This window comes from Oncorhynchus mykiss, chromosome 25 (assembly GCF_057628025.1).
Source record: "Oncorhynchus mykiss isolate SJ-2025 chromosome 25, ASM5762802v1, whole genome shotgun sequence".
In the NCBI taxonomy this organism is placed as follows: domain Eukaryota; kingdom Metazoa; phylum Chordata; class Actinopteri; order Salmoniformes; family Salmonidae; genus Oncorhynchus; species Oncorhynchus mykiss.
Genome location: NC_143046.1, coordinates 25915776 through 25943235, shown reverse-complemented (window position 1 = coordinate 25943235; position 27460 = coordinate 25915776). Strand labels below are relative to the sequence as shown.

Below are 27460 nucleotides of genomic sequence, written 5' to 3'. Positions count from 1 at the left end.
GGTGATGTGACACATCTCTTTCACGTAGAGTTGATCAGCCTGTTGATTGTGGCCTGTGGAAAGTTGTCCCACTCCTCTTCAATAGCTGTGCGAAGTTGCTGGATATTGGCGGGAAGTGGAACACGTTGTCGTAAACGTGAATCCAGAGCATCACAAACATGCTCAATGTGTGACATGCCTGGTGAGTATGCAGGCCATGGAAGAACTGGGACATTTTCAGCTTCCAGGAATTGTGTACAGATCCTTGCAACATTGGGCCGTGCATTATCATGCTTAAACATGAGGTTAATGTGGGATGAATGGCACGACAATTGGCCTCAGGATCTCGTCACGGTATCTCTGTGCATTCAAATTGCCATCAATAAAATGCAATTGTATTCGGTGTCCGTAGCTTATGCCTGCCTGCCTGCCTGCCCATACCATAACCCCACCGCCACCATGGGGCAATCTGTTCAAAACGTGACATCAGCAAACCGCTCGCCCCGCTCGCCCACACTACACCATACTGCTGGTCTGCTGTTGTGAGGCCGGATGGACGTACTGCCAAATACTGAAAACGACATTGGAGGCGGCTTATGGTAGAGAAATTAACATTCAATTTACTGGCAACAGCTCTGATTGACATTCCTGCAGTCGGCATGCCAATTGCACACTCCCTCAAAACTTCAGACATCTGTGGCATTGTGTTGTGTGACAAAACTGCATATTTAAGAGTGGCCTTTTATTGTCCCCAGCACAAAGTGCACCTGTGTAATGATCATGCTGTTTAATTAGCTTTTTGATATGACACACCTGTCAGGTAGATGGATTGTCTTGGCAAAGGAGAAATGCTCAATAACAGGGATGTAAACAAATTTGTGCACAAAATATTAGAGAATATTAGAGCTTTTCTGGGATCTTTTATGTAAGTCGATGGGAGTATCATATGTGATTATGATAGATAAAAAACAGAGAGTAGCAGCAGCAGCGTATGTGAAGAGTGTGAAGGAATGTGTGTGGTAGCAGAGTCTATGACTTGGGTGACTGGAATTTTTGAAAATTGTCAGAGGCCTTCCTCTGACAGTCCTGGATGGCAGGAAGCTCAGCCGCATTATGTGCGCACTGCCCTCTGTGGCAGGATTGCTGTCGGAATCCTGAGCAGTTGCCATACCAAGCGGTGATGCAACCGGTCAGGATGCTCTCGATGGTGCAGCTGTAGAACTTTTTGAGGATCTGTGGGCCCATGCCAAATCTTTTCAGCTCCATGAAGGGGAATTGTCGTATCCTTTTCACAACTATCTTGGTGTCACAACTATCTAGGCAAGTCTTATTTTCAATGACGGCCTAGGAACAGTGGGTCAACGGATAACTGCCTTGTTCAGGGGCAGACCGACAGATTTTTACCTTGTCAGCTTGGGGATTCGATCTTGCAACCTTCCGGTTACGAGTCCAACGCTCTAACCACTAGGCTACCTGCCGCCCCAGGTAGCCTAGTGATAGGTCCTATGGACACCAGTGATATGGACACCAAGGACATTGATTGAAGCTCTCAACCCGCTCCACAACAGCCCTGTCGATGTGAATGGGGGTGTGCTCTGCCCTCCTTTTCTTGTAGTACACGATCAGCTCATTTGTCTTGCTGATTTTGAGTGAGAAGTTGTTGTCTTGGTACAACACTGCCAGGTCTCTGACCTCCTCCCTATAGGCTTTCTCATTGTTGTGTGTAATTTGGGCCTACCACCGTCGTGTCGTCGGCACACTTAATGATATTGTTGGAGTCGTGCTTGGCCACGCAGTCATGGGTGAACAGGGAGTACAGGAGGGGAGGGGGGTCAACGTGGAGGGGTCAACGTGGAGCATGTGGAGGATGTGTTGTTACCTACCCTCACCACCTGGGGGCGGCCAGGATTCAATTGCACAGGGAGGTGTTTAGTCCCAGGGTCCATAGCTAAGTGATGAGCTTGGAGGGCACTATGGTGTTGAATGCTGAGCTGTAGCCAATGAACAATGAACATGTAGAATGTTCCTTTTGTCCAGGTTGGAAAGGGCAGAGTGGAGTGCAATAGAGATTGCGTCATCTGTGGATCTATTGGGGTGGTATGTGAATTGGAGTGGGTCAAGTGTTTATGGGATGATGGTGTTGATGTGAGCCATGACCAGTCTTTCAAGGCATTTCATGGCTACAGATGTGAGTGCAACGGGGCGGTAGTCATTTAGGCAGGTTACCTTGGCGTTCTTTGGCACAGGGACTATGGTGGTCTGCTTGAAACATGCAGGTATTATAGACTGGGACAGTGAGAGGTTGAAAATGTGGTCTTAGTGCCAGCACCGGTTTGTGGTGGTTAATAGACAGCCACGAAATATATAGATGAAAACTCTCTTGGTAATGCACGGAAAACCCGGCTAACTATATATTATCCATGTCCTGGTTCAGCCACGACTCTGTGAAACATAGGATACTATAGTTTTTAATGTCCTGTTGATAGGATAGTCTCGAACGGAGCTCATCCAGTTTATTCTCCAGTGATTGCATGTTCGCTAGTAGAACAGTGGATGAAGGTGGATTATCCACTTGCTGACGCAGTCTCGCCAGGCAACCGGCTTTTCGACCTCTGTAACGGCATCTCCTCTTCATACGAATTATGGGGATTTGGGCTTGGTCTAGGAAGAGCAGTATATCCTTTGCATCCGACTCCAGTTCAAGGTTATTGCTGTTCTGATATCCAGAAGCTATTTTCGGTCATTGGAAACGATTGCGGAAACATTATGTACAAAACAAAAAGTAAAAAATGGCGCAAAAAAACACACAAAATAGCACAATTGAACAGGAGCCCGTAAAACGGCGGCCATCACCTCCGGTGCCAATCTTTCATATTCAGGGTATAAACCTTCAAACGTATTTTTCGATAATATTAGTTTAGATTAGGTTCTAACTTTTCTTTGGACATTTCAAAATGGATTAACAATTTGACTTTTCCCATTACATAATTGCACATGAATGACCTTTGACACTATGACACATGTTTGGTGAGTAGGTTTACGATAGTGTTCTGCCCTGGAACTTGCTATTGAATGGCATCTGAAAGCAAAAGTAGCCAATTGTATAGCAGATGATTAGGTTGAATTATTCCTCCATGGTTCTGACTTTAGCTGCGCGTTGTGCATTGCCTTGTATCAATCTGGCTGAACTCACCTTTTTCATGTGCTTGAATTGAACTCTGAACCGTTGCCCTGACTACCAGCCTTGTGGCGGACTGCGTTCAACCTAAACATTTCATATATCTACCAATCTATCCGTTTTAATAAGTTTGATAGCTAAGTTGATAAGACACGAGTTTGTTAGCGTCATATTTTACCAAGAGTTGTTGACGTTATCTTCTTCGTCGGTAGAATAGTCAAAAGTCATGTTTTAAGACAAGGTGCGAGATGATGGTGATAAAGCTGTAAAGTGCTTCAGGAGTGCGTCAAGATAAAGCTATTGGCACCAGTGCCTCCAACCTACTGCAACAAAATGCACTTAAAAACACAAAACTGTAGAAAAATATGACTTTTAATTCCATTAAAAATACAGTAGAAAAGTAACATGCTTTCTGACCATGAAACTTTTTGAAAAATGTTCTTAGTCCTAATATCTTTCAAATATTTTTCAACCTCATGATTCTCTTACCATTTAGGTTATGCATTCATCACTAGGGTGTTAGGGCAAAACAACGGCTCTGGGTTTCATTGGTAGTTTGAGGTTAATTTGATCTGTACCTCCATTTCAGATCGGCTATATGTATTCACCCCGTAAGACATACAGCAGCAGATGCTGCCCAATAATGGGTCAAAGGAGGCTAGCGTTACTCCTTATAGTTCAAGGACCTTACGTGTTCTGTTTAAAGGGCAAATCGGCAAATTTGGCTCTGCCAGCCAAAACAGCATCTAAACAGAAATCGATTCTCAATTGGGGTACGGTTATAGAAACATAAATCCCTCTACTTTCATTTCATATCAAAATAATTTCACAAATGGAAAATACACACTAACTGTACACTGTTTTAACCAGTATTAACACAGCCGACAGTATTGTTCAGTGACAACACGTTTGTGGCGTCTGCCTTCCGTTTACACACAGGTGTTCGGAGACGCAGATAGCTAATTAACACAGGTAGTCGCTTCTGTTTTCCGTCTGTTTTCCATAAACAAGCACTGTAACATGGAGAAATGGCTGTGTGGGAACCTTAACCCCATAAAGTAAATTTTTTCCTCACTGATATGAATATATACACTACTGTTCAAAAGTTTGGGGTCACTTAGAAATATCCTTGTTTTTGAAAGTTTTTATTGCTTCTTTAATCAGAACAACAGATTTCAGCTGTGCTAACATAATTGCAAGAGGGTTTTCTAATGATCAATTACTCTTTTAAAGTGATAATCTTGGATTAGCTAACACAATGTGCCACTGGAAGTGATGGTTGCTGATAATGGGCCTCTGTACGCCTATGTAGATATTCCATTAAAAATCTGCCGCTTCCAGCTACAACAGTCATTTACAACATTAACAATGTCTACACTGTATTTCTGATCAATTTGAAATTATTTTAATGGACAAAAAATGTGCTTCTCTTTCAAAAACAAGGACATTTCTAACTGACCCCAAACTTTTAAACGGTAGTGTACGTTCCTTATGTTTCAAAATTCGTCCCGGAAGCAATGCGTGTTCACATTCAGAAAGAGCGTCGGGGCTCTTAACAAAACTCCCCCGGTCAGAAGTTACTATCATCAATAGGCCAGAAAAGGTAGTTAGCGGCTATGAATGGGCTAATGCTATAGTAAACTTGACATTTCCTTAAAACGTTCTGTTTGTCACTATCACACAAACATGCAAGGAAACATCATAATTAAAATGTACAGTAACATAGATAGCTGCAGCACATCACATAGTATGCAAAACAGCAAACTGTACAATTATTTTGGAGGGGATAAACTAATAAAAATGAATGTTTTAACTTCAATAAAATGTACCAACAGGAAAAGTGTTCATTTAATACAGTATACAATGTTGTAAAAAAAATCTAACAAATCCCCAGGGCCCGGTTTTTCTAACGTTAACTATCTGGATTTCGCCTATCGGATACAATTAAATGCATAGAAATAGAATGAATAGGACAGACAAATCATTGACTTGAATGGGGACTTCTGTTCTATTCATTCTATTTCTATGCATTTCAACCTCTCCGATAGGCGAAATCCAGATAACTTTTGAAAAGCTTGGCCCAGTTGATTTGGTCTAGGGAGACCATTGTGTGGACAGACAGTCTTTACCATTACTACCATTTAGGTAGAATCCTGGGTCCAGGTCCACACTTGACACAGCCCCATTGTAGGTGACCTTCATCTCTAAAGGCCTGACTTACTCTTAGATGATTTATTTTTCTGAGGAGAACAAAAACAAAAACATTTAAGGCTCTCTGTATATTGCAACAGTTATAGGTCTGAGGACTAAGGCATGCAGTGAGCAGTATAAACATGCTGGAATTCAACGTCAAGAAAGAGCATGTGTGTCTGTCTTGCTACTACTTCTACACCTTGGTAAAGATGAGGATGATAGCTTCCTTACCTTTCTAGGAGGGGTCTTTGTGGATGCCTGTACAGGGGTGACCGGAGTCTCAGGCACTGCAATCTCCACTGAGAGTTTCAGCTTGTTCTTCTCTGTAGAGAGTTTAACACACATTAAACAGACACTCTTCAGTATAAAGTTATTTTGTTGTCTGAGACAAGGACTTTAGAGAAAGAGTCACTCACTTTTCTTCTTCTCTGTTGGAGGATCAGGCGTTCCTGTGGTGGATGGAGGTAGTGGGTCACTTTTAACGCCATTCCCTTTGGTCTTGTTCTTGTCTTTTCCCCGTTTCTTGTCAGTCTCATTGTCCCTGCTCATCTTCACCTGTTTCTTCTCAGTCTCATTGTCCCTGCTCATCTTCTCCCGTTTCTTCTCAGTCTCATTGTCCCTGCTCATCTTCTCCCGTTTCTTCTCAGTCTCATTGTCCCTGCTCATCTTCTCTTGTTTCTTCTCAGTCTCATTGTCCCTGCTCATCTTCTCTTGTTTCTTCTCAGTCTCATTGTCCCTGCACATCTTCTCCTGTTTCTTCTCAGTCTCATTGTCCCTGCTCATCTTCTCCCGTTTCTTCTCAGTCTCATTGTCCCTGCTCATCTTCTCCCGTTTCTTCTCAGTCTCATTGTCCCTGCTCATCTTCTCCCGTTTCTTCTCAGTCTCATTGTCCCTGCTCATCTTCTCCTGTTTCTTCTCAGTCTCATTGTCCCTGCTCATCTTCTCCTGTTTCTTCTTTCTTTCCTTCTCTTTTTCTGCCCCATTCTCCTTAGTCGTCTTCTCCTTTTTCTTCTTCTCTGGTTCCGTCTTCTCCTCTACAATCTCCTTTTTCTTTTTCTTCTTCTTGGGTTCTGGTAGATTCTTATCTGCTTTAGCCTTACTAATGTTCCCATTTTTCCTCTTTCCTTTCTTGGCTGTCTGTTTTCCATTAAGTGTTGTGATAGAGAGCATGGAGGGTGGCTGTTTGTCTGCTACAACTATTAGGTCAGCTGTATTACTGTTGATCTCCTCTGCTTGGCCTTCAGGGGATGGGGAGGGAGGTGCTGCCTTCTTCACTTGACTAGACTTGGCTTTACTGTCTTTTGCTGGTGTCTTGGTCTTCCCATTCTCCTTAGCCATGGCTTTTTTTCCAGTTGTAGCTTTGAACTTTTTAGCATGACCAGCCTTTTTCACTGCAGCGTCAGCCTTGGGTTTTGGTGTTTTCGTTGCAGATTTGGCCCTGGGATTGGGGGGTGTTTCCAGTGCAGATTTAGCCCTGGGCTTCCTCGGTGCTCTTGTTTTCTTCGCTACTGAGGCAGGTGAGGTGGGAGCAGGTGGAGCATTCAGTGCAGTGATGGTGTCTATTTTGGCAATATCAGCGTCTGTGGACAGAGAGGTCGGTCGACAGTAAATAAACAACATGGCTAACATAGATGGACTATGAACACCTCCTATACTTTATGCAAAATACATCATGCAGATGAACTGTCAACACCTACTGTACTTTATGTAAAATACATAATACAGTTCTGTTTATATTGACATAATGAATTATTAAAGGGTGATGCTGTCTGTCTTATGGCTGTTATTATTTTAAATCCTTCACCCACTCTCTGACTCACAATCCTCTCCATCCTCTCATGTCCCTCCTGCTCTCTTCTTCTATCTCTCCCTCCCCTCTCTCCCTCCCTTCCTCCCCGCTCTCCCTCCCCTCTCTCTCACCTGACAGTTCCCGTGCCAGTTTCTTCCACTTCTCCACATCCAGTTCGGTGTCAGAGTCTGAGTCAGACTCGTCATCCCCAGTAGGAGGAGGAACAGGAGGGGTCTGAGGCATGGCGACCATGACAGTCTCCGCCTGTGGAGGGGAGGGCTTCTTCCTCTTGTTATTAGCGGGCATGTCCCCTGGTTTCTCTTCACATCTCTTCCTCTTGGCTGATGAAGCTGAGGCCTGAAACCAGGGTTGGGTAAGAATAAGTCAGTTAGGGGGAGTTATCTAGCTCACAGTATGTGGTTCACCATGAGCACGTACAGATGAGACAAGTCAACTTAGAGAGTTATCTGTACCTGTGCTTTCTTTGTTGCTGTTGCTTTCTTGTCTTTTGTGGTCACCTTCTTTCCTTTTGGTGTGGCTGGGGCAGCTACATACAAGGGAAAGAGACAAACCTACATTAACTTACACCACCATCAAGGCAGAACACACATAGATCAGAACAGAACACACATAGAACAGAACAGAACACACATAGAACAGAACACACATAGAACAGAACAGAACACACATAGAACAGAACAGAACACACATAGAACAGAACAGAACACACATAGAACAGAACAGAACACACATAGAACAGAACAGAACACACATAGAACAGAACACACATAGAACAGAACAGAACACACATAGAACAGAACAGAACACACATAGAACAGAACAGAACACACATAGAACAGAACAGAACACACATAGAACAGAACAGAACACACATAGAACAGAACACACATAGAACAGAACACACATAGAACAGAACAGAACACACATAGAACAGAACAGAACACACATAGAACAGAACAGAACAGAGCCCGACTTCCGGCGCCGACAGAGATGGCCGCCTCGCTTCGCGTTCCTAGGAAACTATGCAGTTTTTTGTTTTTTTACGTGTTATTTCTTACATTAGTACCCCAGGTCATCTTAGGTTTCATTACATACAGTCGAGAAGAACTACTGAATATAAGATCAGCATCAACTCACCATCAGTACTACCAAGAATATGTTTTTCGCAACGCGGATCCTGTGTTCTGCCTTACAAACAGGACAACGGAGTGGATTCCATGCAGCGACCCAAAAAAAAAACAACTCCGAAAAAGAGGGAAACGAGCCGGTCTTCTGGTCAGACTCCGGAGATGGGCACACCGTGCACCACTCCCTAGCATTCTTCTTGCCAATGTCCAGTCTCTTGACAACAAGGTTGATGAAATCCGAGCAAGGGTAGCATTCCAGAGGGACATCAGAGACTGTAACGTTCTTTGCTTCACGGAAACGTGGCTCACTGGAGAGACTCTATCCGAAGCGGTGCAGCCAACGGGTTTCTGCACGCATCGCGCAGACAGAAACAAACATCTTTCTGGTAAGAAGAGGGGCGGGGGCGTATGCCTTATGACTAACGTGACATGGTGTGATGAAAGAAACATACAGGAACTCAAATCCTTTAGAATTTATTTAGAATTCCTCACAATCAAATGTAGACCGCATTATCTACAAAGAGAATTCTCTTCGATTATAATCACAGCCGTATATATCCCCCCCCAAGCAGACACATCGATGGCTCTGAACGAACTTTATTTAACTCTTTGCAAACTGGAAACCATTCATCCGGAGGCTGCATTCATTGTAGCTGGGGATTTTAACAAGGCTAATCTGAAAACAAGACTCCCTAAATTTTATCAGCATATCGATTGCGCAACCAGGGGTGGAAAGACCTTGGATCATTGTTACTCTAACTTCCGCGACGCATATAAGGCCCTGCCCCGCCCCCCTTTCGGAAAAGCTGACCACGACTCCATTTTGTTGATCCCTGCCTACAGACAGAAACTAAAACAAGAGGCTCCCACGCTGAGGTCTGTCCAACGCTGGTCCGACCAAGCTGACTCCACACTCCAAGACTGCTTCCACCACGTGGACTGGGACGTGTTTCGTATTGCGTCAGACAACAACATTGACGAATACGCTGATTCGGTGTGTGAGTTCATTAGAACGTGCGTTGAAGATGTCGTTCCCATAGCAACGATTAAAACGTTCCCTAACCAGAAACCGTGGATTGATGGCAGCATTCGCGTGAAACTGAAAGCGCGAACCACTGCTTTTAATCAGGGCAAGGTGTCTGGTAACATGACCGAATACAAACAGTGCAGCTATTCCCTCCGCAAGGCTATCAAACAAGCTAAGCGTCAGTACAGAGACAAAGTAGAATCTCAATTCAACGGCTCAGACACAAGAGGCATGTGGCAGGGTCTACAGTCAATCACGGACTACAGGAAGAAATCCAGCCCAGTCACGGACCAGGATGTCCTGCTCCCAGGCAGACTAAATAACTTTTTTGCCCGCTTTGAGGACAATACAGTGCCACTGACACGGCCTGCAACGAAAACATGCAGGCTCTCCTTCACTGCAGCCGAGGTGAGTAAGACATTTAAACGTGTTAACCCTCGCAAGGCTGCAGGCCCAGACGGCATCCCCAGCCGCGCCCTCAGAGCATGCGCAGACCAGCTGGCCGGTGTGTTTACGGACATATTCAATCAATCCCTATACCAGTCTGCTGTTCCCACATGCTTCAAGAGGGCCACCATTGTTCCTGTTCCCAAGAAAGCTAAGGTAACTGAGCTAAACGTCTACCGCCCCGTAGCACTCACTTCCGTCATCATGAAGTGCTTTGAGAGACTAGTCAAGGACCATATCACCTCCACCCTACCTGACACTCTAGACCCACTCCAATTTGCTTACCGCCCAAATAGGTCCACAGACGATGCAATCTCAACCACACTGCACACCGCCCTAACCCATCTGGACAAGAGGAATACCTATGTGAGAATGCTGTTCATTGACTACAGCTCGGCATTCAACACCATAGTACCCTCCAAGCTCGTCATCAAGCTCGAGACCCTGGGTCTCGACCCCGCCCTGTGCAACTGGGTACTGGACTTCCTGACGGGCCGCCCCCAGGTGGTGAGGGTAGGCAACAACATCTCCTCCCCGCTGATCCTCAACACTGGGGCCCCACAAGGGTGCGTTCTGAGCCCTCTCCTGTACTCCCTGTTCACCCACGACTGCGTGGCCACGCACGCCTCCAACTCAATCATCAAGTTTGCGGACGACACAACAGTCGTAGGCTTGATTACCAACAACGACGAGACGGCCTACAGGGAGGAGGTGAGGGCCCTCGGAGTGTGGTGTCAGGAAAATAACCTCACACTCAACGTCAACAAAACTAAGGAGATGATTGTGGACTTCAGGAAACAGCAGAGGGAACACCCCCCTATCCACATCGATGGAACAGTAGTGGAGAGGGTAGCAAGTTTTAAGTTCCTCGGCATACACATCACAGACAAACTGAATTGGTCCACTCACACAGACAGCATTGTGAAGAAGGCGCAGCAGCGCCTCTTCAACCTCAGGAGGCTGAAGAAATTCGGCTTGTCACCAAAAGCACTCACAAACTTCTACAGATGCACAATCGAGAGCATCCTGGCGGGCTGTATCACCGCCTGGTACGGCAACTGCTCCGCCCTCAACCGTAAGGCTCTCCAGAGGGTGGTGAGGTCTGCACAACGCATCACCGGGGGCAAACTACCTGCCCTCCAGGACACCTACACCACCCGATGTCACAGGAAGGCCATAAAGATCATTAAGGACATCAACCACCCGAGCCACTGCCTGTTCACCCCGCTATCATCCAGAAGGCGAGGTCAGTACAGGTGCATCAAAGCTGGGACCGAGAGACTGAAAAACAGCTTCTATCTCAAGGCCATCAGACTGTTAAACAGCCACCACTAACATTGAGTGGCTGCTGCCAACACACTGACACTGACTCAACTCCAGCCACTTTAATAATGGGAATTGATGGGAAATGATGTAAATATATCACTAGCCACTTTAAACAATGCTACCTTATATAATGTTACTTACCCTACATTATTCATCTCATATGCATACGTATATACTGTACTCTATATCATCGACTGTATCCTTATGTAATACATGTATCACTAGCCACTTTAACTATGCCACTTTGTTTACATACTCATCTCATATGTATATACTGTACTCGATACCATCTACTGTATCTTGCCTATGCTGCTCTGTACCATCACTCATTCATATATCCTTATGTACATATTCTTTATCCCCTTACACTGTGTACAAGACAGTAGTTTTGGAATTGTTAGTTAGATTACTTGTTGGTTATTACTGCATTGTCGGAACTAGAAGCACAAGCATTTCGCTACACTCGCATTAACATCTGCTAACCATGTGTATGTGACAAATAAAATTTGATTTGATTTGAGAACACACATAGGGCAACATGCAGTTTGTTTGGAATCATTGGAATCCTTACTAGATGGTGCCTTGCTTGGCGTAGCAGCAACCACTGGTTTAGCTGGGGTAGCAGGAGTGGCTTTTGTCTTGGCTGTTGAACTTGGTTTTGGTTGCTTCACTGGTGTAGCTGTAGTTGTGGCAGCTGTTGTCTGAATCAGCGCAAAGTCAGATAAAACAGTGTTAAGAAAACAAATGATGAAGATTATTTCGCACTACACAGGGATATACAGTGTCCTCAGAAAGTATTCAGACCCCTTAACTTTTTCCACATTTTGTTACGTTACAGCCTTCTGTAAAATGGATTAAATAAACAAAAATCTCAGCAATCTACACACAATAAACCATAACGACAAAGCGAAGAAAAAAAATTCTGAATTTTTGCAAATGTATTACAAACAAACAGAAATACCTTATTTACAAGTATTGAGACCATTTGCTATGAGACTCGAAATTGAGCTCAGGTGCATCCTGTTTCCATTGATCATCCTTGAGATGTTTCTACAACTTTATTGGAGTCTACATGTGGTAAATTAAATTGATTGGACATGATTTGGAATGGCACACACCTGTCTATATAAGGTCACTCAGTTGACAGTGCAAAAACCAAGCCATGAAGTTGAAAGAATTGTCCGTAGAGCTCCAAGACAGGATTGTGTCAAGGCAGAGATCTGGGGAAGGGTACTAAACAATGTCTGTAGCATTGAAGGTCACCAAGAACACAGTGGCCTCCATCATTCTTAAATGAGAGAAGTTTGGAACCACCAAGTCTCTTCCTAGAGCTGGCCAAACCGAGCAATCGTGGGAGAAGTCAGGGAGGTGACTAAGAACCCAATGGTCACTCTGACAGAGCTCCAGAGTTCCTCTGGAGATGGGAGAAACTTACAGAAGGACAACCATCTCTACAGCACTCCACTAATAAGGCCTTTATGGTAGAGTGGCCAGACAGAAGCCACTCCTCATTAAAAGGCACATGAAAGCCAACTTGGAGTTTGCCAAGACTCTCAGATCTTGAGAAACAAGATTCCATGGTCTGATGAAACCAAGATTGAACTATTTGGCCTGAATGCCAAACATCATGTCTGGAGGAAACCTGGCACTATCCCTACGGTGGAGCATGGTGGTGGCAGCATCATGCTGTGGAGATATTTTTCAGCGGCAGGGACTGGGAGACTAGTCTGGATCGAGGCAAAGATGAACGGTGCAAAGTACAGAGAGATCCTTGATGAAAACTTGCTCCAGAGCGCTCAGGACCTCAGACTGGGGTCAAAGGTTCACCTTTCAACAGGACAACGACCCTAAGCACACATCCAAGAAAACGCAGGAGTGGCTTTTAAGGTCAGGGTTCTGTTCAGGCCAGTCAAGTTCTTCCACATCGATCTCAACAAACCATCTGTATGGATCTCGCTTTGTGCACAAGGCATTGTCATGCTAAAACAGGAAAGGGCCTTCCCTGTTTGCCTATGGCGATTGCATTGCTGTGTGCTTGATTTTATACACCGGTGAGCAACAGGTATGGCTGAAATAGCAGAATCCACTAATTAAAAAAGGAAAGAAAAAAAGAAAAGAAACAGGTCTGCTTGTCGGGGAGGATGTCTGCTACAAAGACAGAGCACTCAACCCAACTGTCAATCAATGTATCAATGCAACAATCTTCCATCCATACATGTGATTATTTTGCAGTCTATTTTTTGTCTACTTTCATGTTGTGTATCCGCTATTATTTCTTACAACCGACAAGAACTCTTGTAATCCCCACATGTTTTAAGATGACCGCAATCATCCCTGTTCCTAAGAACTCTAAGGCTTCATGCCACAATGACTACCACCCTGTAGCACTCAATTCTGTAATCATGAAGTGCTTTGAGGGGATGGTTATGGCATATATATATACTCCACCATCCCAGCCACCTTAGACCCACTGCAATATGCATACATCCCCAACAGGTCCATAGATGACGCAGTTTCAATTGCTCTCCACACTGCCCTCACTCACCATCCACATTGATGGGGCGGCAGTGGAGCAGGTAGACAGCTTCAAGTTCCTCTGTGTCCAAATCACTAAAGACTTCAAATGGTCCAAACACACACGCACAGTCCCAAAGCAAGCAGAGTGTGCAAAGCTGTCATCAAGGCAAAGGGTGGCTACTTCGAAGAATCTAAAATAAATGTTGATTTGTTTAACACTTTTTTAGTTAATACATGATTGTGTTATGTGTTATTTCATAGTTTTGATGTCTTCACGATTATTCTACAATGTAGAAAATAGTAAAAATAAAGAAAAACCCTTGAATGAGTAGGTGTGTCCAAACAAAAGGCATTTCCCTGTACTTGTGCATGTGACATTAAGACTTGAAACATCTGTATCTCCACCCCCTCCTATTTCACCTGTGGAAGCAGACTCTGGCTTTCATCTTCACTCCCTGAGCTGCTGTCACTGTCTGAGCTCTCTGCTGGTTTCTTGTTCAGGGTCAATGGTGTGACCGCTGACCTGGCCTTGACCTTTGCAGCTGGAACATGATTGGCTTTGGGTGTCACAGGGATTTTCTTTAAACAGTGGGGGAGAGGAACAGAGGACACCATCATTAACAGGAAGAATATCTCACTTTGACATCATGACCTATCAGTGTTAACCTCTGAACTGACCAGTGTGATTCCTCACCTGTGGTGGTGTCTCCTCACTCTCTGAGTCTTCAGAGACCTCTGAGCTGTCAGACCCAGAGCTCTCCCCCACTGTGGCCTTTCCTCCAGAGGTGCTCTGCACTGCAGCCCTGCCCTTAGCTGGTCTGGCAGTAGCTGGGCTCTGATGCTTTGGGGTCTGGGAGCCTGGAAAGACAGATATCCTCAGAGTTAAAGAACATGACATACATGATCTTCAGGGCTCTAATTCCAGCTGGCATTAAGGTGGCACCAGTGTCAAACGCACGTTCTTGGCAATTCCGACCCGTTAAAGCCAGTGCTCTGCTATTTTCAAACTGTTGGATTGGTAATTGACCTATCTTCTATCAGCTAGTACAGTGGTTCCCGAACATTTTATAGTCCCGTACCCCTTCAAACATTCAACCTCCAGCTGCATACCCCCTCTAGCACCAGGGTCAGTGTACTGTTAAATGCTGTTTTTTGTCATCATTGTAAGCCTGCCACACACGCACTATACGATACATTTATTAAACATAAGAATGAGTTTTTGTCACAACCCGGCTCGTGGGAAGTGACAAAGAGCTGTTATAGGACCAGGGCACAGATAATAATATAATAATAATCAATAATTTTGCTCTTTATTTAGCCATCTTACATATAAAACCTTATTTGATCATCAAACATGGTGAATAACTCACAGGTTAATGAGAAGGGTGTGCTTGAAAGGATGCACATAACTCTGCAATGTTGGGTTGTATTGGAGAGTCTTAAATAATTTCCCCCACACAGTCTGTGCCTGTATTTACTTTTCATGCTTGTGAAGGCCGAGAATCCCCTCTCACATAGGTTGTGCCTGTATATAGTTTTCATGCTACTGAGGGCCGAGAATCCCCTCTCACATAGGTACGTGGTTGCAAAGGGCATCAGTGTCTTAACAGCGTGATTTGCCAAGGCAAGAAACTCTGAGCGCAGCCCTATCCAGAAATCTTGCAGTGGCTTCTGATTAAATTACATTTTCACAGAACTGCTTTTTGCAATTTCGACGAGGCTCTCTTTTTCAGATATCGGTAAGTGGACTGGAGGCAGGGCATGAAAGGGATAACAAATCCAGTCGTTTGTGTCGTCCGTTTCGGGAAAGTACCTGCGTAATTGCGCACCCAGCTCACTCAAGTGCTTCGCTATATCACATTTGACATTGTCCTTAAGCTTGAGTTAATTTGCACACAAAAAAAATCACACAATGATGGAAAGATCTGTATGCAGTCCTTGTTAATTATGACAGTGAAGAGTTCCAACTTCTTAACAATAGCCTTAATTTTGTCCCGCACATTGAATATAGTTGCAGAGAGTCCCTGTAATTCAGATCATTCAGGCGGGAAAAAACATCCCCCAGACAGGCCAGTCGTGTGAGAAACTCATCATCATGCAAGTGGTCAGACAAGTGAAAATAATGGTCAGTAAAGAAAACTTCAAGCTCGTCTTTCAATAAAAAAGTGTCAATACTTTGCCCCTTGATAACCAGCGCACTTCTGTATGTTGTAAAAGCGTTACGTGGTCGCTGCCTATATCATTGCATAATGCAGAAAATACATGAGAGTTCAGGGGCCTTGCTTTAACAAAGTTAACCATTTTCACTGTAGTGTCCAAAACGTCTTTCAAGCTATCAGGCATTCCCTTGGCAGCAAGAGCCTCTTGATGGATGCTGCAGTGCACCCAAGTGGCGTCGGGAGCAACTGCTTGCACTCTGTCATGGCTGTTGCGACATCAGTACAGATACCAACACATATTGACCACCAAAGTCCATTTGATGTCACAAAGCTGTCCAGTACAATACAAATATCCTCTCATGTTGTCCTGGTTTCCAGTGGTTTGCAGAAGAGGATGTCTTCCTTAACCTCTTGAACCTCTGGGGGCAGTATTTCATTTTTGGATGAAAAACGTTCCCGTTTTAAGCGCAATATTTTGTCACGAAAAGATGCTCGACTATGCATATAATTGACAGCTTTGGAAAGAAAACACTCTGACGTTTCCAAATCTGCAAAGATATTGTCTGTGAGTGCCCCAGAACTGATGCTACAGGCGAAACCAAGATGAAACTTCAAACTGGAAGTGAGCAAAAGTTTTGAGGCGCTGTTTTCCATTGTCTCCTTATATGGCTGTGAATGCGCCAGGAACGAGCCTACACTTTCTGCCGTTTCCCTAAGATGTCTGCAGCATTGTGACGTATTTGTAGGCATATCATTGGAAGATTGGGCATAAGAGACTACATTTACCAGGTGTCCGCCCGGTGTCCTTTGTCGAAATTGGTGCGTAATCTTCAGCTGCAAGCATTCCTCCATGGGATTCAGAGGAGAAAACAGACTTCCACGAACGTTATATCATCGAAGAGATATGTGAAAAACACCTTGACGATTGATTCTAAACAACATTTGCCATGTTTCAGTCGATATTATGGAGTTAATTTGGAAAAAGTTCTGCGTTTTGATGACTGAATTTTTTTTTTGTTTAGTTTTTTTGTTTTTGAACAAAACTGAGCGATTTCTCCTACACAAAGAATATTTTTGGAAAAACTGAACATTTGCTATCTAACTGAGAGTCTCATTGAAAACATCCGAAGTTCTTCAAAGGTAAATGATTTTATTTGAATGCTTTTCTTGTTTTTGTGAAAATGTTGCCCGCTAAATGCTACGCTAGCTACGCTAGCTATCAATACTGTTACACAAATGCTTGTTTTGCTATGGTTGAAAAGCATATTTTGAAAATCTGAGATGACAGTGTTGTTAACAAAAGGCTAAGCTTGAGAGCTAGCATATTTATTTCATTTCATTTGCGATTTTCATGAATAGTTAACGTTGCGTTATGGTAATGAGCTTGAGGCTGTATTCACGATCCCGGATCCGGGATGGCTAGTTTAATTGACCCCCCATAAATGTAACGGGCATATACCAGCTGTGCCAGGCCCGCCACATCTGTTGACTCATCCCAGCTGTAACGCATATAATTCACTGGCTTGTATAAGAAGCAGTAATTGTTTCAAAACATCTCGTGCCAGGTCACTGATGCATCGTGAAACAGTGTTGTTTGATGAAGGCATTGTCAGTAAAGTTTTTTGGGTCTTTTCCCCCCATCTTTGTCCCAGCCATATTCGTGGCAGCAGGAAGAATTAAGTCATCCACAAAAGTATGGGGCTTGCCTGTCCTAGCCACTCAGTAGCTCACCATATAAAACGCTTCTGGCCCCTTCTTATTAATGGTATCTGTTGCTTTTATACATCTCGTATACAAGTCGTATTTATTCTTGCTAAAATAAACTCCCATGGTTTATTTTTCAAATTTCCATGTTTAATTTATAAATGTCTGCGCAAGAGTGAAGGTTTCCTGCGAGAGAGTAGCAGTTAATGGCTAGGCTACCTGTATTCTGTAACGGTTTTCTTGAGGTGAAGGAGAGGCGGACCAAAACGCAGCGTGGTTGTTATTCATTGCTCTTTAATAAAGAAACTATACATGAATAAACTAACAAAACAACAAACGTGAGCAAACCTAAAACAGTCCTATCTTGTGCAAACACAGAGACAGATCACACCCTGACCAACCAAAACATAGAAACATACAAAGCAAACTATGGTCAGGGTGTGACAGTACCCCCCCCTAAGGTGCGGACTCCGGCCGCAAAACCTGAACCTATTGGGGAGGGTCTGGGTGGGCATCTGTCCGCGGTGGCGGCTCTGGTGCTGGACGTGGCCCCCACTTCACCATAGTCTTAGTCCCCCACCTTGTCCGCTTCCGTGGCCTCCTAACCACGGCGACCCTACTTAATGACCCCACGGGACAGAGGGGCGGAAACTCGGGACAGAGGGGCGGAAGCTCGGGACAGAGGGGCAGGGGCTCTGGCGCCTCTGGGCTGAGGGGCACTGGCGCCTCTGGGCTCAGGGGCACTGGCGCCTCTGGGCTCAGGGGCACTGGCGCCTCTGGGCTCAGGGGCACTGGCGCCTCTGGGCTCAGGGGCACTGGCGCCTCTGGGCTCAGGGGCACTGGCGCCTCTGGGCTCAGGGGCACTGGCCCCTGGCTGACTGGCGGCACTGGCGGCCCCTGGCGGCACTGGCGGCACTGGCGGCCCCTGGCTGACTGGCGGCCCCTGGCTGACTGGCGGCACTGGCGGCCCCTGGCAGACTGGCGGCACCTTGCAGACTGGCGGCACTGGCAGCCCCTGGCAGACTGGCGGCACTATTTTAAAATGTAAAAGTAATACAATTATGTACAATAATGACCAACACTGCATCTCTTAAAGTAAGAGCAATCTTCATATTTCCTTGGTTTTGTTTGGCAGACTGGCGGCACTGGCGGCCCATGGCAGACTGGCGGCACTGGCGGCCCCTGGCAGACTGGCGGCACTGGCGGCCCCTGGCAGACTGGCGGCACTGGCGGCCCCTGGCAGACTGGCGGCCCCTGGCAGACTGGCGGCACTGGCGGCCCCTTGCAGACTGGCGGCCCCTTGCAGACTGGCGGCACTGGCGGCCCCTTGCAGACTGGCGGCACTGGCGGCCCCTTGCAGACTGGCGGCCCCTTGCAGACTGGCGGCACTGGCGGCCCCTGGCTGACTGGCGGCCCCTGGCAGCCCCTGGCAGACTGGCGGCACTGGCAGACTGGCGGCACTGGCGGCCCCTGGCAGACTGGCGGCACTGGCGGCCCCTGGCAGACTGGCGGCCCCTGGCAGACTGGCGGCACTGGCGGCCCCTGGCAGACTGGCGGCACTGGCGGCCCCTGGCAGACTGGCGGCCCCTGGCAGACTGGCGGCACTGGCGGCCCCTGGCAGACTGGCGGCACTGGCGGCCCCTTGCAGACTGGCGGCACTGGCGGCCCCTTGCAGACTGGCGGCACTGGCGGCCCCTTGCAGACTGGAGGCACTGGCGGCCCCTTGCAGACTGGAGGCACTGGCGGCCCCTTGCAGACTGGCGGCACTGGCGGCCCCTTGCAGACTGGCGGCCCCTTGCAGACTGGCGGCACTGGCGGCCCCTGGCGGCACTGGCGGCCCCTTGCAGACTGACGGCACTGGCGGCCCTGGCGGCCCCTGGCGGCACTGGCGGCCCCTTGCAGACTGGCGGCACTGGCGGCCCTGGCGGCCCCTTGCAGACTGGCGGCACTGGCGGCCCCTTGCAGACTGGTGGCCCCTTGCAGACTGGCGGCACTGGCGGCTCCTTGCAGACTGGCGGCACTGGTGGCTCCTTGCAGACTGGCAGCACTGGCGGCGCTGGGCAGACTGGCGGCGCTGGGCAGACGGGCGGCTCAGGCGGCGCTGGGCAGACTGGCGACACTGGTGGCGCTGGGCAGACGGGTGGCACTGGCGGCGCTGGGCAGACTGGCGGCTCAGGCGGCGCCTGGCAGACTGGCGGCACTGGCGGCCCCTGGCAGACTGGCGGCCCCTGGCAGACTGGCGGCCCCTGGCAGACTGGCGGCACTGGCGGCCCCTGGCAGACTGGCGGCACTGGCGGCCCCTGGTAGACTGGCGGCACTGGCGGCCCCTGGCAGACTGGCGGCACTGGCGGCCCCTGGCAGACTGGCGGCACTGGCGGCCCCTGGCAGACTGGCGGCACTGGCGGCCCCTTGCAGACTGGCGGCACTGGCGGCCCCTTGCAGACTGGCGGCACTGGCGGCCCCTTGCAGACTGGAGGCACTGGCGGCCCCTTGCAGACTGGAGGCACTGGCGGCCCCTTGCAGACTGGCGGCACTGGCGGCCCCTTGCAGACTGGCTGCCCCTTGCAGACTGGCGGCACTGGCGACCCCTGGCGGCACTGGCGGCCCCTTGCAGACTGACGGCACTGGCGGCCCCTGGCGGCACTGGCGGCCCCTTGCAGACTGGCGGCACTGGCGGCCCCTTGCAGACTGGCGGCACTGGCGGCCCCTTGCAGACTGGTGGCCCCTTGCAGACTGGCGGCACTGGCGGCTCCTTGCAGACTGGCGGCACTGGTGGCTCCTTGCAGACTGGCAGCACTGGCGGCGCTGGGCAGACTGGCGGCGCTGGGCAGACGGGTGGCTCAGGCGGCGCTGGGCAGACTGGCGACACTGGCGGCGCTGGGCAGACGGGTGGCACTGGCGGGGCTGGGCAGACTGGCGGCTCAGGCGGCGCTGGGCAGACTGGCGGCACTGGGCAGACGGGCGACTCTGATGGCGCTGGGCAGACGGGAAGCTCCGGCAACGCTGGAGAGGAAGGCTCTGGCAGTGCTGGACTGAGTAGCTTTGGCGCCTATGGAATGAGGGGCTCTAGCGCCTCTGGACTGAGGGGCGGGAGCTCTGGTAGCGTTGGAGAGGAGGAAGGCTCCGGCAGCGCCGGACAGGCGGGAGACTCCGGCAGCGCTGGAGAGGAGGAAGATTCCGGCAGCGCTGGAGAGGCGAGGCGCACTGTAGGCCTGATGCGTGGTGCTGGCACTGGTGGTACTGGGCCGAGGACACGCACAGGAAGCCTGGTGCGGGGAGCTGCCACCGGAGGGCTGGTGTGTGGAGGTGGTACTGGATAGACCGGACCGTGCAGGTGCACTGGAGCTCTTGAGCACCGAGCCTGCCCAACCTTACCCGGTTGAATGTTCCCGGTCGCCCTGCCAGTGCGGCGAGGTGGAATAGCCCGCACTGGGCTATGCAGGCGAACCGGGGACACCGTGCGCAAGGCTGGTGCCATGTAAGCCGGCCCAATGAGACGCACTGGGGACCAGATGTGTAGAGCCGGCTTCATGGCACTTGGCTCGACGCTCACTCTAGCCAGGCCGATATGCGGAGCTGGAATGTACCGCACCGGGCTATGCACCCGCACTGGGGACACCGTGCGCTCCAAAGCATAACACGGTGCGTGCCCGGTCTCACTAGCCCCCCGGTAAGCACAGGAAGTTGGCGCAGGTCTCCTACCTGGCTTCATCACACTTCCTGTGTGCCCCCCCCAAGAAATGTTTGGGGCTGCCTCTCGGGCTTCCTTGCCAGCCGTGTTCCCTCATATCGCCGGCTCCTCTCTCCGGCTGCCTCTGCTCTCCTAGCTGCCTCCACCTGTTCCCATGGGAGGCGATCCTTTCCCGCCAGGATCTCCTCCCAGGTGTAGCAACCCTTGCCGTCCAATACATCGTCCCATGTCCATTCCTCTTTGCGCCGCTGTTGCCCGTTACCACGCCGCTTGGTCCTGTTGTGGTGGGTGATTCTGTAACGGTTTTCTTGAGGTGAAGGAAAGGCGGACCAAAACGCAGCGTGGTTGTTATTCATTGTTCTTTAATAAAGAAACTATACATGAATAAACTAACAAAACAACAAACGTGAGCAAACCTAAAACAGTCCTATCTTGTGCAAACACAGAGACAGGAACAATCACCCACAAAACCCAACACCAAACAGGCTATCTAAATATGGTTCCCAATCAGAGACAATGACTAACACCTGCCTCTGATTGAGAACCATATCAGGCCAAACATAGAACTAGACAAACTAGACATGTAACATAGAATGCCCACTCAGATCACACCCTGACCAACCAAAACATAGAAACATACAAAGCAAACTATGGTCAGGGTGTGACATATTTGACATTGTGTTGTTATTTTACTGAACACAAGATGGTTTCATTTTATTTTTGGCAGTGAAACGAGGCTACCCAGGAGAGACAAAAAACCTCACCCAAATGTATAGCCCCGTTGTAAATTATAAATGTTTTGTTTTTAAATGTGAATTACATTTGTATTTGGCGCACCCCCGATGGCATTGCGCATACTGCAGTTTGGGAAAACGTGGTGTAGTGTATACAAAAGTATGTGGACACCCCTTCAAATGAGTGTTGCTGACAGGTGTATAAAATCAAGCACACAGCCATGCAATCTCCATAGACAAAACATTGTCAGTAGAATGGCCTAAGGGATGCCACCTTTCCAACATGTCAGTTCATGAAATTTCTGCCCTGCTAGAGCTGTCCTTGTCAACTTTAAGTGCTGTTATTGTGAATTGGAAATGTCTAGGAGCAACAATGGCTCAGCCGCGAAGTGGAAGGCCACACAAACTCACAGAATGGGACTGACGAGTGCTGAAGTGCGTAAAAAACGTCTTTCCTCGGTTGCAACACTCACTCCCGAGTTTCAAACTGTCTCTGGAAGCAATGTCAGCACAATAACTTGACTAGCCTGCACAGAGCCCTGACCTTAACCCCATCACACATCTTTGGGATTAATTGGAACAACGACTGCCTAATTGCCCAACATCAGTGCCCGACCTCACTAATGCTCGTGGCTGAATGGAAGCAAATCCCCGCAGAAATGTTCCAACATCTAGTGGAAAGTCTTCCCAGAAGAGTGTAGACTGTTATGGCAGCAAAGGGGGGACCAACTCCATATTTAATCCCCATGATTCTGGAATGAGATGTTCGACGAGCATGGGTCCACATACTTTTGGTCATGTAGTGTATCTTCATCAAGATAGACTTTGTGAGCCATGAGATATAAACATATCTCTTCACAAAATCAATTGCTCATTAATGTCCATTGCTTTCCTCCACAGTCCTCAGATATGGATCTCCATCTGTGTAGATATTAGAAACCTTCAAACGTCAAATTTATTCTACATCAATTCCTTTCCTTCACCGTCTTAGAAATTCCTCAGACATCGGTATTTATCAGGATAGACTTCACGAGCCTTGAGTCATGAATATGTCTCTTCAGAATACCAATTTCACATCATTATCTGTTCCTTTGACTCACAGTCTAAAAGACAAATCTTGCTGCATAGCTGTATCTCTCTGTCTCAGACCTTGCTTTCCCAATGAGCACAAGACGTTGAAAAGATGTCGAAAAGACATTGAAAATACATATTTTGGTTGAAAACCAAACCATCTTGCTCATTTTGCTCACTGGGTTATCTCTATCAGTACTCAGTAGTAATGATGAACCTTCCTTCAGACTCACATCTCATTGAGATTGTTAGCAGTTGATGTTATTCTTCAATAACACAAACTCCAAAGCAAATCAGAGGGAGAAAAATAGGTTTATTTGAGAAGGACAAATCATAGATGTTATGCTGGGAGATAGATGTTCAGTCTCCCCTGTCCTCAGCTTTTCTCCACAGAACAAAGGAACAGGATGCCATTTATAACCCCCCACCCTAGCCTGGGGATGACCAATCAGATGTCCTTGCAGTACAACTGGGCCAATGGCCAAAGAACTTGCTCCAGACTCAATGTACAGACCAATGAAAACGTGGCACACGTAGCTCTGAGTCCAGGACTGACATTCCACAGATTCTACAGATGTTGAACCGAAGAGCAACTATTTACATTGATAATTCCCTATTGACCATTAGTACTCTCGTCCTCTCATCCTCTGCGTTGTGTATTTATCATCAAAGAATTCTTACTCTGAGACTGAGAAGGTGACAGAGGGAATAGAGCTGCCAAACTCTCTGACACGCCTTGCTATTATTCTCATCTTACTGGAAATGTTTTGTCTCTGCTCCTGGTGCTGTCTGTGACAGACTGGGTTGATGTGATGTCTCTGCTCCTGGTGCTGTCTGTGACAGACTGGGTTGATGTGATGTCTCTGCTCCTGGTGCTGTCTGTGACAGACTGGGTTGATGTGATGTCTCTGCTCCTGGTGCTGTCTGTGACAGACTGGGTTGATGTGATGTCTCTGCTCCTGGTGCTGTCTGACAGACTGGGTTGATATATCTGTTCCTCGGCGTACACATCACTAACAAAATTAAATGGTCCACCCACACAGACTGTGTTGTGAAGAAGGCGCAACAGCGCCTCTTCAACCTCAGGAGGCTGAAGAAATTTGGCTTGGCCCTTAAGACCATCACAACTTTTTACAGATGCACCATTGAGAGCATCCTGTCGGGCTGTATCACCGACATGTACGGCAACTGCACCGTCGGCAACCGCAGGGCTCTCCAGACAGTGGTTCAGTCAGCCCAACACATCACTGGGAGCACACTGCCTGCCCTCCAGGACAACTACAGCACCCAGTGTCACAGGAAGGCCAAGAAGATCATCAAGGACTCCAGCCCCCTAGATATGGCCTGTTCACCCCGCTACCATCCAGAAGGAGAGGGCTGTACAGGTGCATCAACGCTGGGACAGAGAGACTGAAAAACAGCTTCATCAGACTCGTAAATAGTCGCCACTAGCCGGCCTCCATCCAGTACCCTTCTCTGAACTTTAGTCACTGTCACTAGCCGGCTACCACCTGGTTACTCATCCCTGCACCTTAAAGATTGTCACCCAATGTACATAGACATGGAACACTGGCCACTTTAATCATGTTTACATACTGTTTTACACACTTCATATGTATATATTGTATTCTAGTCAAGGCCATATATACAGTTGAAATTGGAAGTTTACATACACCGTAGCCAAATACATTTAAAAACTCAGTTTTTCACAATTCCTGACATTTAATCCTAGTAAAAATTCCCTGTCTTAGTCCAGTTAGGCTCACCAGTTTATTTTAAGAATGTGAAATGTCAGGCTGTAACATAACAAAATGTGGAAAAAGTCAAGGGGTCTGAATACTTTCTGAAGGCATTGTACACTATATGACCAAGAGTATGTGGACACCTTCTTGTCAAACATCTCATTCCAAAATGATTGGTTGTTGTTTACTTTGGATTTAGTCTCATACACTGTATGTCTGACACTACAGTTAGTTAGATGATTGGAGATAAAGGCTGTACCTTTAACAGGAGCTGTTAGATGATTGGAGATAAAGGCTGTACCTTTAACAGGAGCTGTTAGATGATTGGAGATAAAGGCTGTACCTTTAACAGGAGCTGTTAGATGATTGGAGATAAAGGCTGTACCTTTAACAGGAGCTGTTAGATGATTGGAGATAAAGGCTGTACCTTTAACAGGAGCTGTTAGATGATTGGAGATAAAGGCTGTACCTTTAACAGGAGCTGTTAGATGATTGGAGATAAAGGCTGTACCTTTAACAGGTTTTGTTTCTTCCTCTGCTGAACTTGAGCTCTCTGTGCAGCTTTCAGGGTCTGCTTGACAGTTCTTTTTTAACTTGGAAGAATCCGGTTCTGTTCCCTTTTCTGTGGTCTTGGAAGTACTTAAGAACACAGTTGAATGTTAAAATCAAACCCAATGCAATCAATTTATCAGACAAAATAATGGCTGGTATTTTAAGAAAAAGTTTAGGCTACTCACTCTCCGAACCATTTATTGTAGATCTCCAGTAGTGATGTTGACAAGGCTTCTGGTTCTCCACCCTATACAAAAAATAAAGACTGACAAAATCAAACACAGGGAAATCTAGCTAGCTACATAATGAAAACAATAAACTCTACACAGCAGAGTTCAATCTATTAGTGTAATCTCCATGTATAGTCTACAGCCTCTACCAAGAGGTCTGGACCTTCATGGCACTGGCACAGTAGTGTAGAGAGCATATAGTAGGGGTCCCCAATAAGATTCAGGCGCGGGCCGATTTTTCCTTGAGCGGATGGTCCGGAGACCGGAACATAGTTATAAATAATTTATACACTGCAAATTGACCGCAAGAATCGCACAAATATATAGTATTGGACAAAAACAGAATCATTTCAAACCTTATTTACATTGGGATACGATCACATATGACTCTCTACTTGTGTACTTGGGAACAGGGTTCAAATAAGCAGGCGCGGGCTGCCTATTGGGGAACCCTGCAATTGATTCTTGTTGCATAGACTCTTGTTCAAGCGTCGCTTCGGCTGTTCCTCCTAGCTACACTGTTAAAACTATTTTATTACATCGTAACACGTTTCCTAAGGAGATAGCGCTAATGTTACAATGGCAATAAGCAGGAAACATAATAGATATATCGACCTTCTTCACATGCTTCTTGAGTTCAGCAGCTTTCTGGAAGCCGTTCTTTTAAATACTGGTAGATCAAATGGTTCAATATTTGATATGAAGCATGCTCCTTCTTTAAAGACATATTCAGACGTTAACACAATAAACATAATAGATATAGCGACCTTCTTCACATGCTTCTTGAGTTCTTCTGCAGCTTTCTGGAAGCCATTCTCTTTTAAATACTGGTAGATCAAATGGTTCAATTTTTGATTTGAAGCATGCACCTTCCTTAAAGACATATTCAAACGTTAACACAAACACAACAAGATAACGTTACATTTTAACTAATTTAATAAACTTGGCCACATCGGTGTGCATGCTTTCGTTCTTCACATCGGGCATGGTAAACTTTCAACTTTGGCCCATGAGTGTCTATCCGCCCAAGACCGTGTGCATGATGGGAATTGTAGTGCTGCCACTGCGGATGCACTGACTGGGTATTGTACATTTTTTCCAACATTATGCAAAGTCATATCGAGTGTTTCCCATGATGAATTTGACGCGATGGGACCGAACGCTGGTGACTTTCTTCAGCAAAGATGGCTGACAAGAATACTACGATGGAAGCAAATGTAAGTCATGTTAACGTCATAACGAATCATGCAAAACAAATGTACAGTTGAGAGGATTATGCTAGTTAATGTAAAGACAAATGGTTATGCACATTTTTCTGTCATAAAGTTAATTTATCGTAAGAGTATGGGTGTTAACCCCGGTGTCCTGGCTAAATTCCCAATCTGACCCTCAAACCATCACGGTCGCCTAATAATCCCCCTCCTCTCCCCTGTAACTATTCCTCAGGTCGTTGCTGCAAATGAGAACGTGTTCTCAGTCAATTTACCTGGTAAAATAACGGATAAATAAAAAATTTAAAATACGAAAATCGCTATTTAGCAAGCTAGCTGACTAGCCAACATTAGCCAGCTATAGTAGATTATTATTATCTATAGTAGATAATAAATGACCTGGAGCCAGTGGGTTTGGCGACGAGAGCGTACAGGTCGCAGTGGTGGGTAGTATATGGGGCTTTGGTGACAAAACGGATGGCACTGTGATAGACTGCATCCAATTTGTTGAGTAGAGTGTTGGAGGCTATTTTGTAAATGATATCGCCGAAGTCGAGGATCTGTAGGATGGTCAGTTTTACGAGGGTATGTTTGGCAGCATGAGTGAAGGATGCTTTGTTGCGAAATAAGAAGCCAATTCTAGATGTAGTATTGGATTGGAGATGTTTAACATACCCCCAAATGAGGACTCCCGGGTGGCGCAGTGTTTAAGGGTGCTGTACCTGAGACTCTGGGTTCGCGCCCAGGCTCTGTCTTAACCGG

General features: G+C 46.9%; 2 protein-coding genes across 10 annotated transcripts in view; one reads left to right on the top strand and one right to left on the bottom strand.

Moving 5' to 3' along the window:
- Nucleotides 1–3511: 3511 nt before the first annotated feature.
- LOC110504832 (uncharacterized) lies at nucleotides 3512–26524 on the bottom strand. 4 transcript variants are annotated; one of them, XM_090219460.1, is made up of 12 exons: nucleotides 26255–26515; nucleotides 25443–25504; nucleotides 25217–25344; nucleotides 14299–14462; nucleotides 14025–14183; nucleotides 13633–13795; nucleotides 11659–11788; nucleotides 7613–7686; nucleotides 7271–7496; nucleotides 5767–6930; nucleotides 5582–5673; nucleotides 3512–5397 (listed from the first exon to the last, which is right to left on the bottom strand). In XM_090219460.1, exons 5-12 carry the CDS (start codon nucleotides 14048–14050, stop codon nucleotides 5362–5364), a joined length of 1911 nt encoding a protein of 636 aa, XP_090075586.1. In that variant the 5' UTR covers nucleotides 14051–14183; nucleotides 14299–14462; nucleotides 25217–25344; nucleotides 25443–25504; nucleotides 26255–26515; the 3' UTR covers nucleotides 3512–5361. The 4 variants fall into 4 exon arrangements, with proteins under 4 accessions (XP_090075586.1, XP_090075587.1, XP_036826019.2 ...); XM_090219461.1 differs by lacking the exon at nucleotides 26255–26515 and adding an exon at nucleotides 26103–26175; XM_036970124.2 differs by lacking the exon at nucleotides 13633–13795 and having other exon boundaries at nucleotides 26255–26524.
- Nucleotides 26525–27460, top strand: part of LOC110504836 (T-cell surface antigen CD2) — a 34675-nt gene continuing 33739 nt past the window's right edge. For 3 of the 6 annotated variants that reach the window (XM_021583680.3, XM_021583682.3, XM_021583679.3), the window contains exon 1: nucleotides 26539–26704. The gene's annotated coding sequence lies outside the window, so the exon portion shown is untranslated. Of the gene's footprint in view, nucleotides 26705–27460 lie in introns of all 6 variants that reach the window. The other 3 variants (XM_090219469.1, XM_090219468.1, XM_021583683.3) reach the window with 3 other exon arrangements.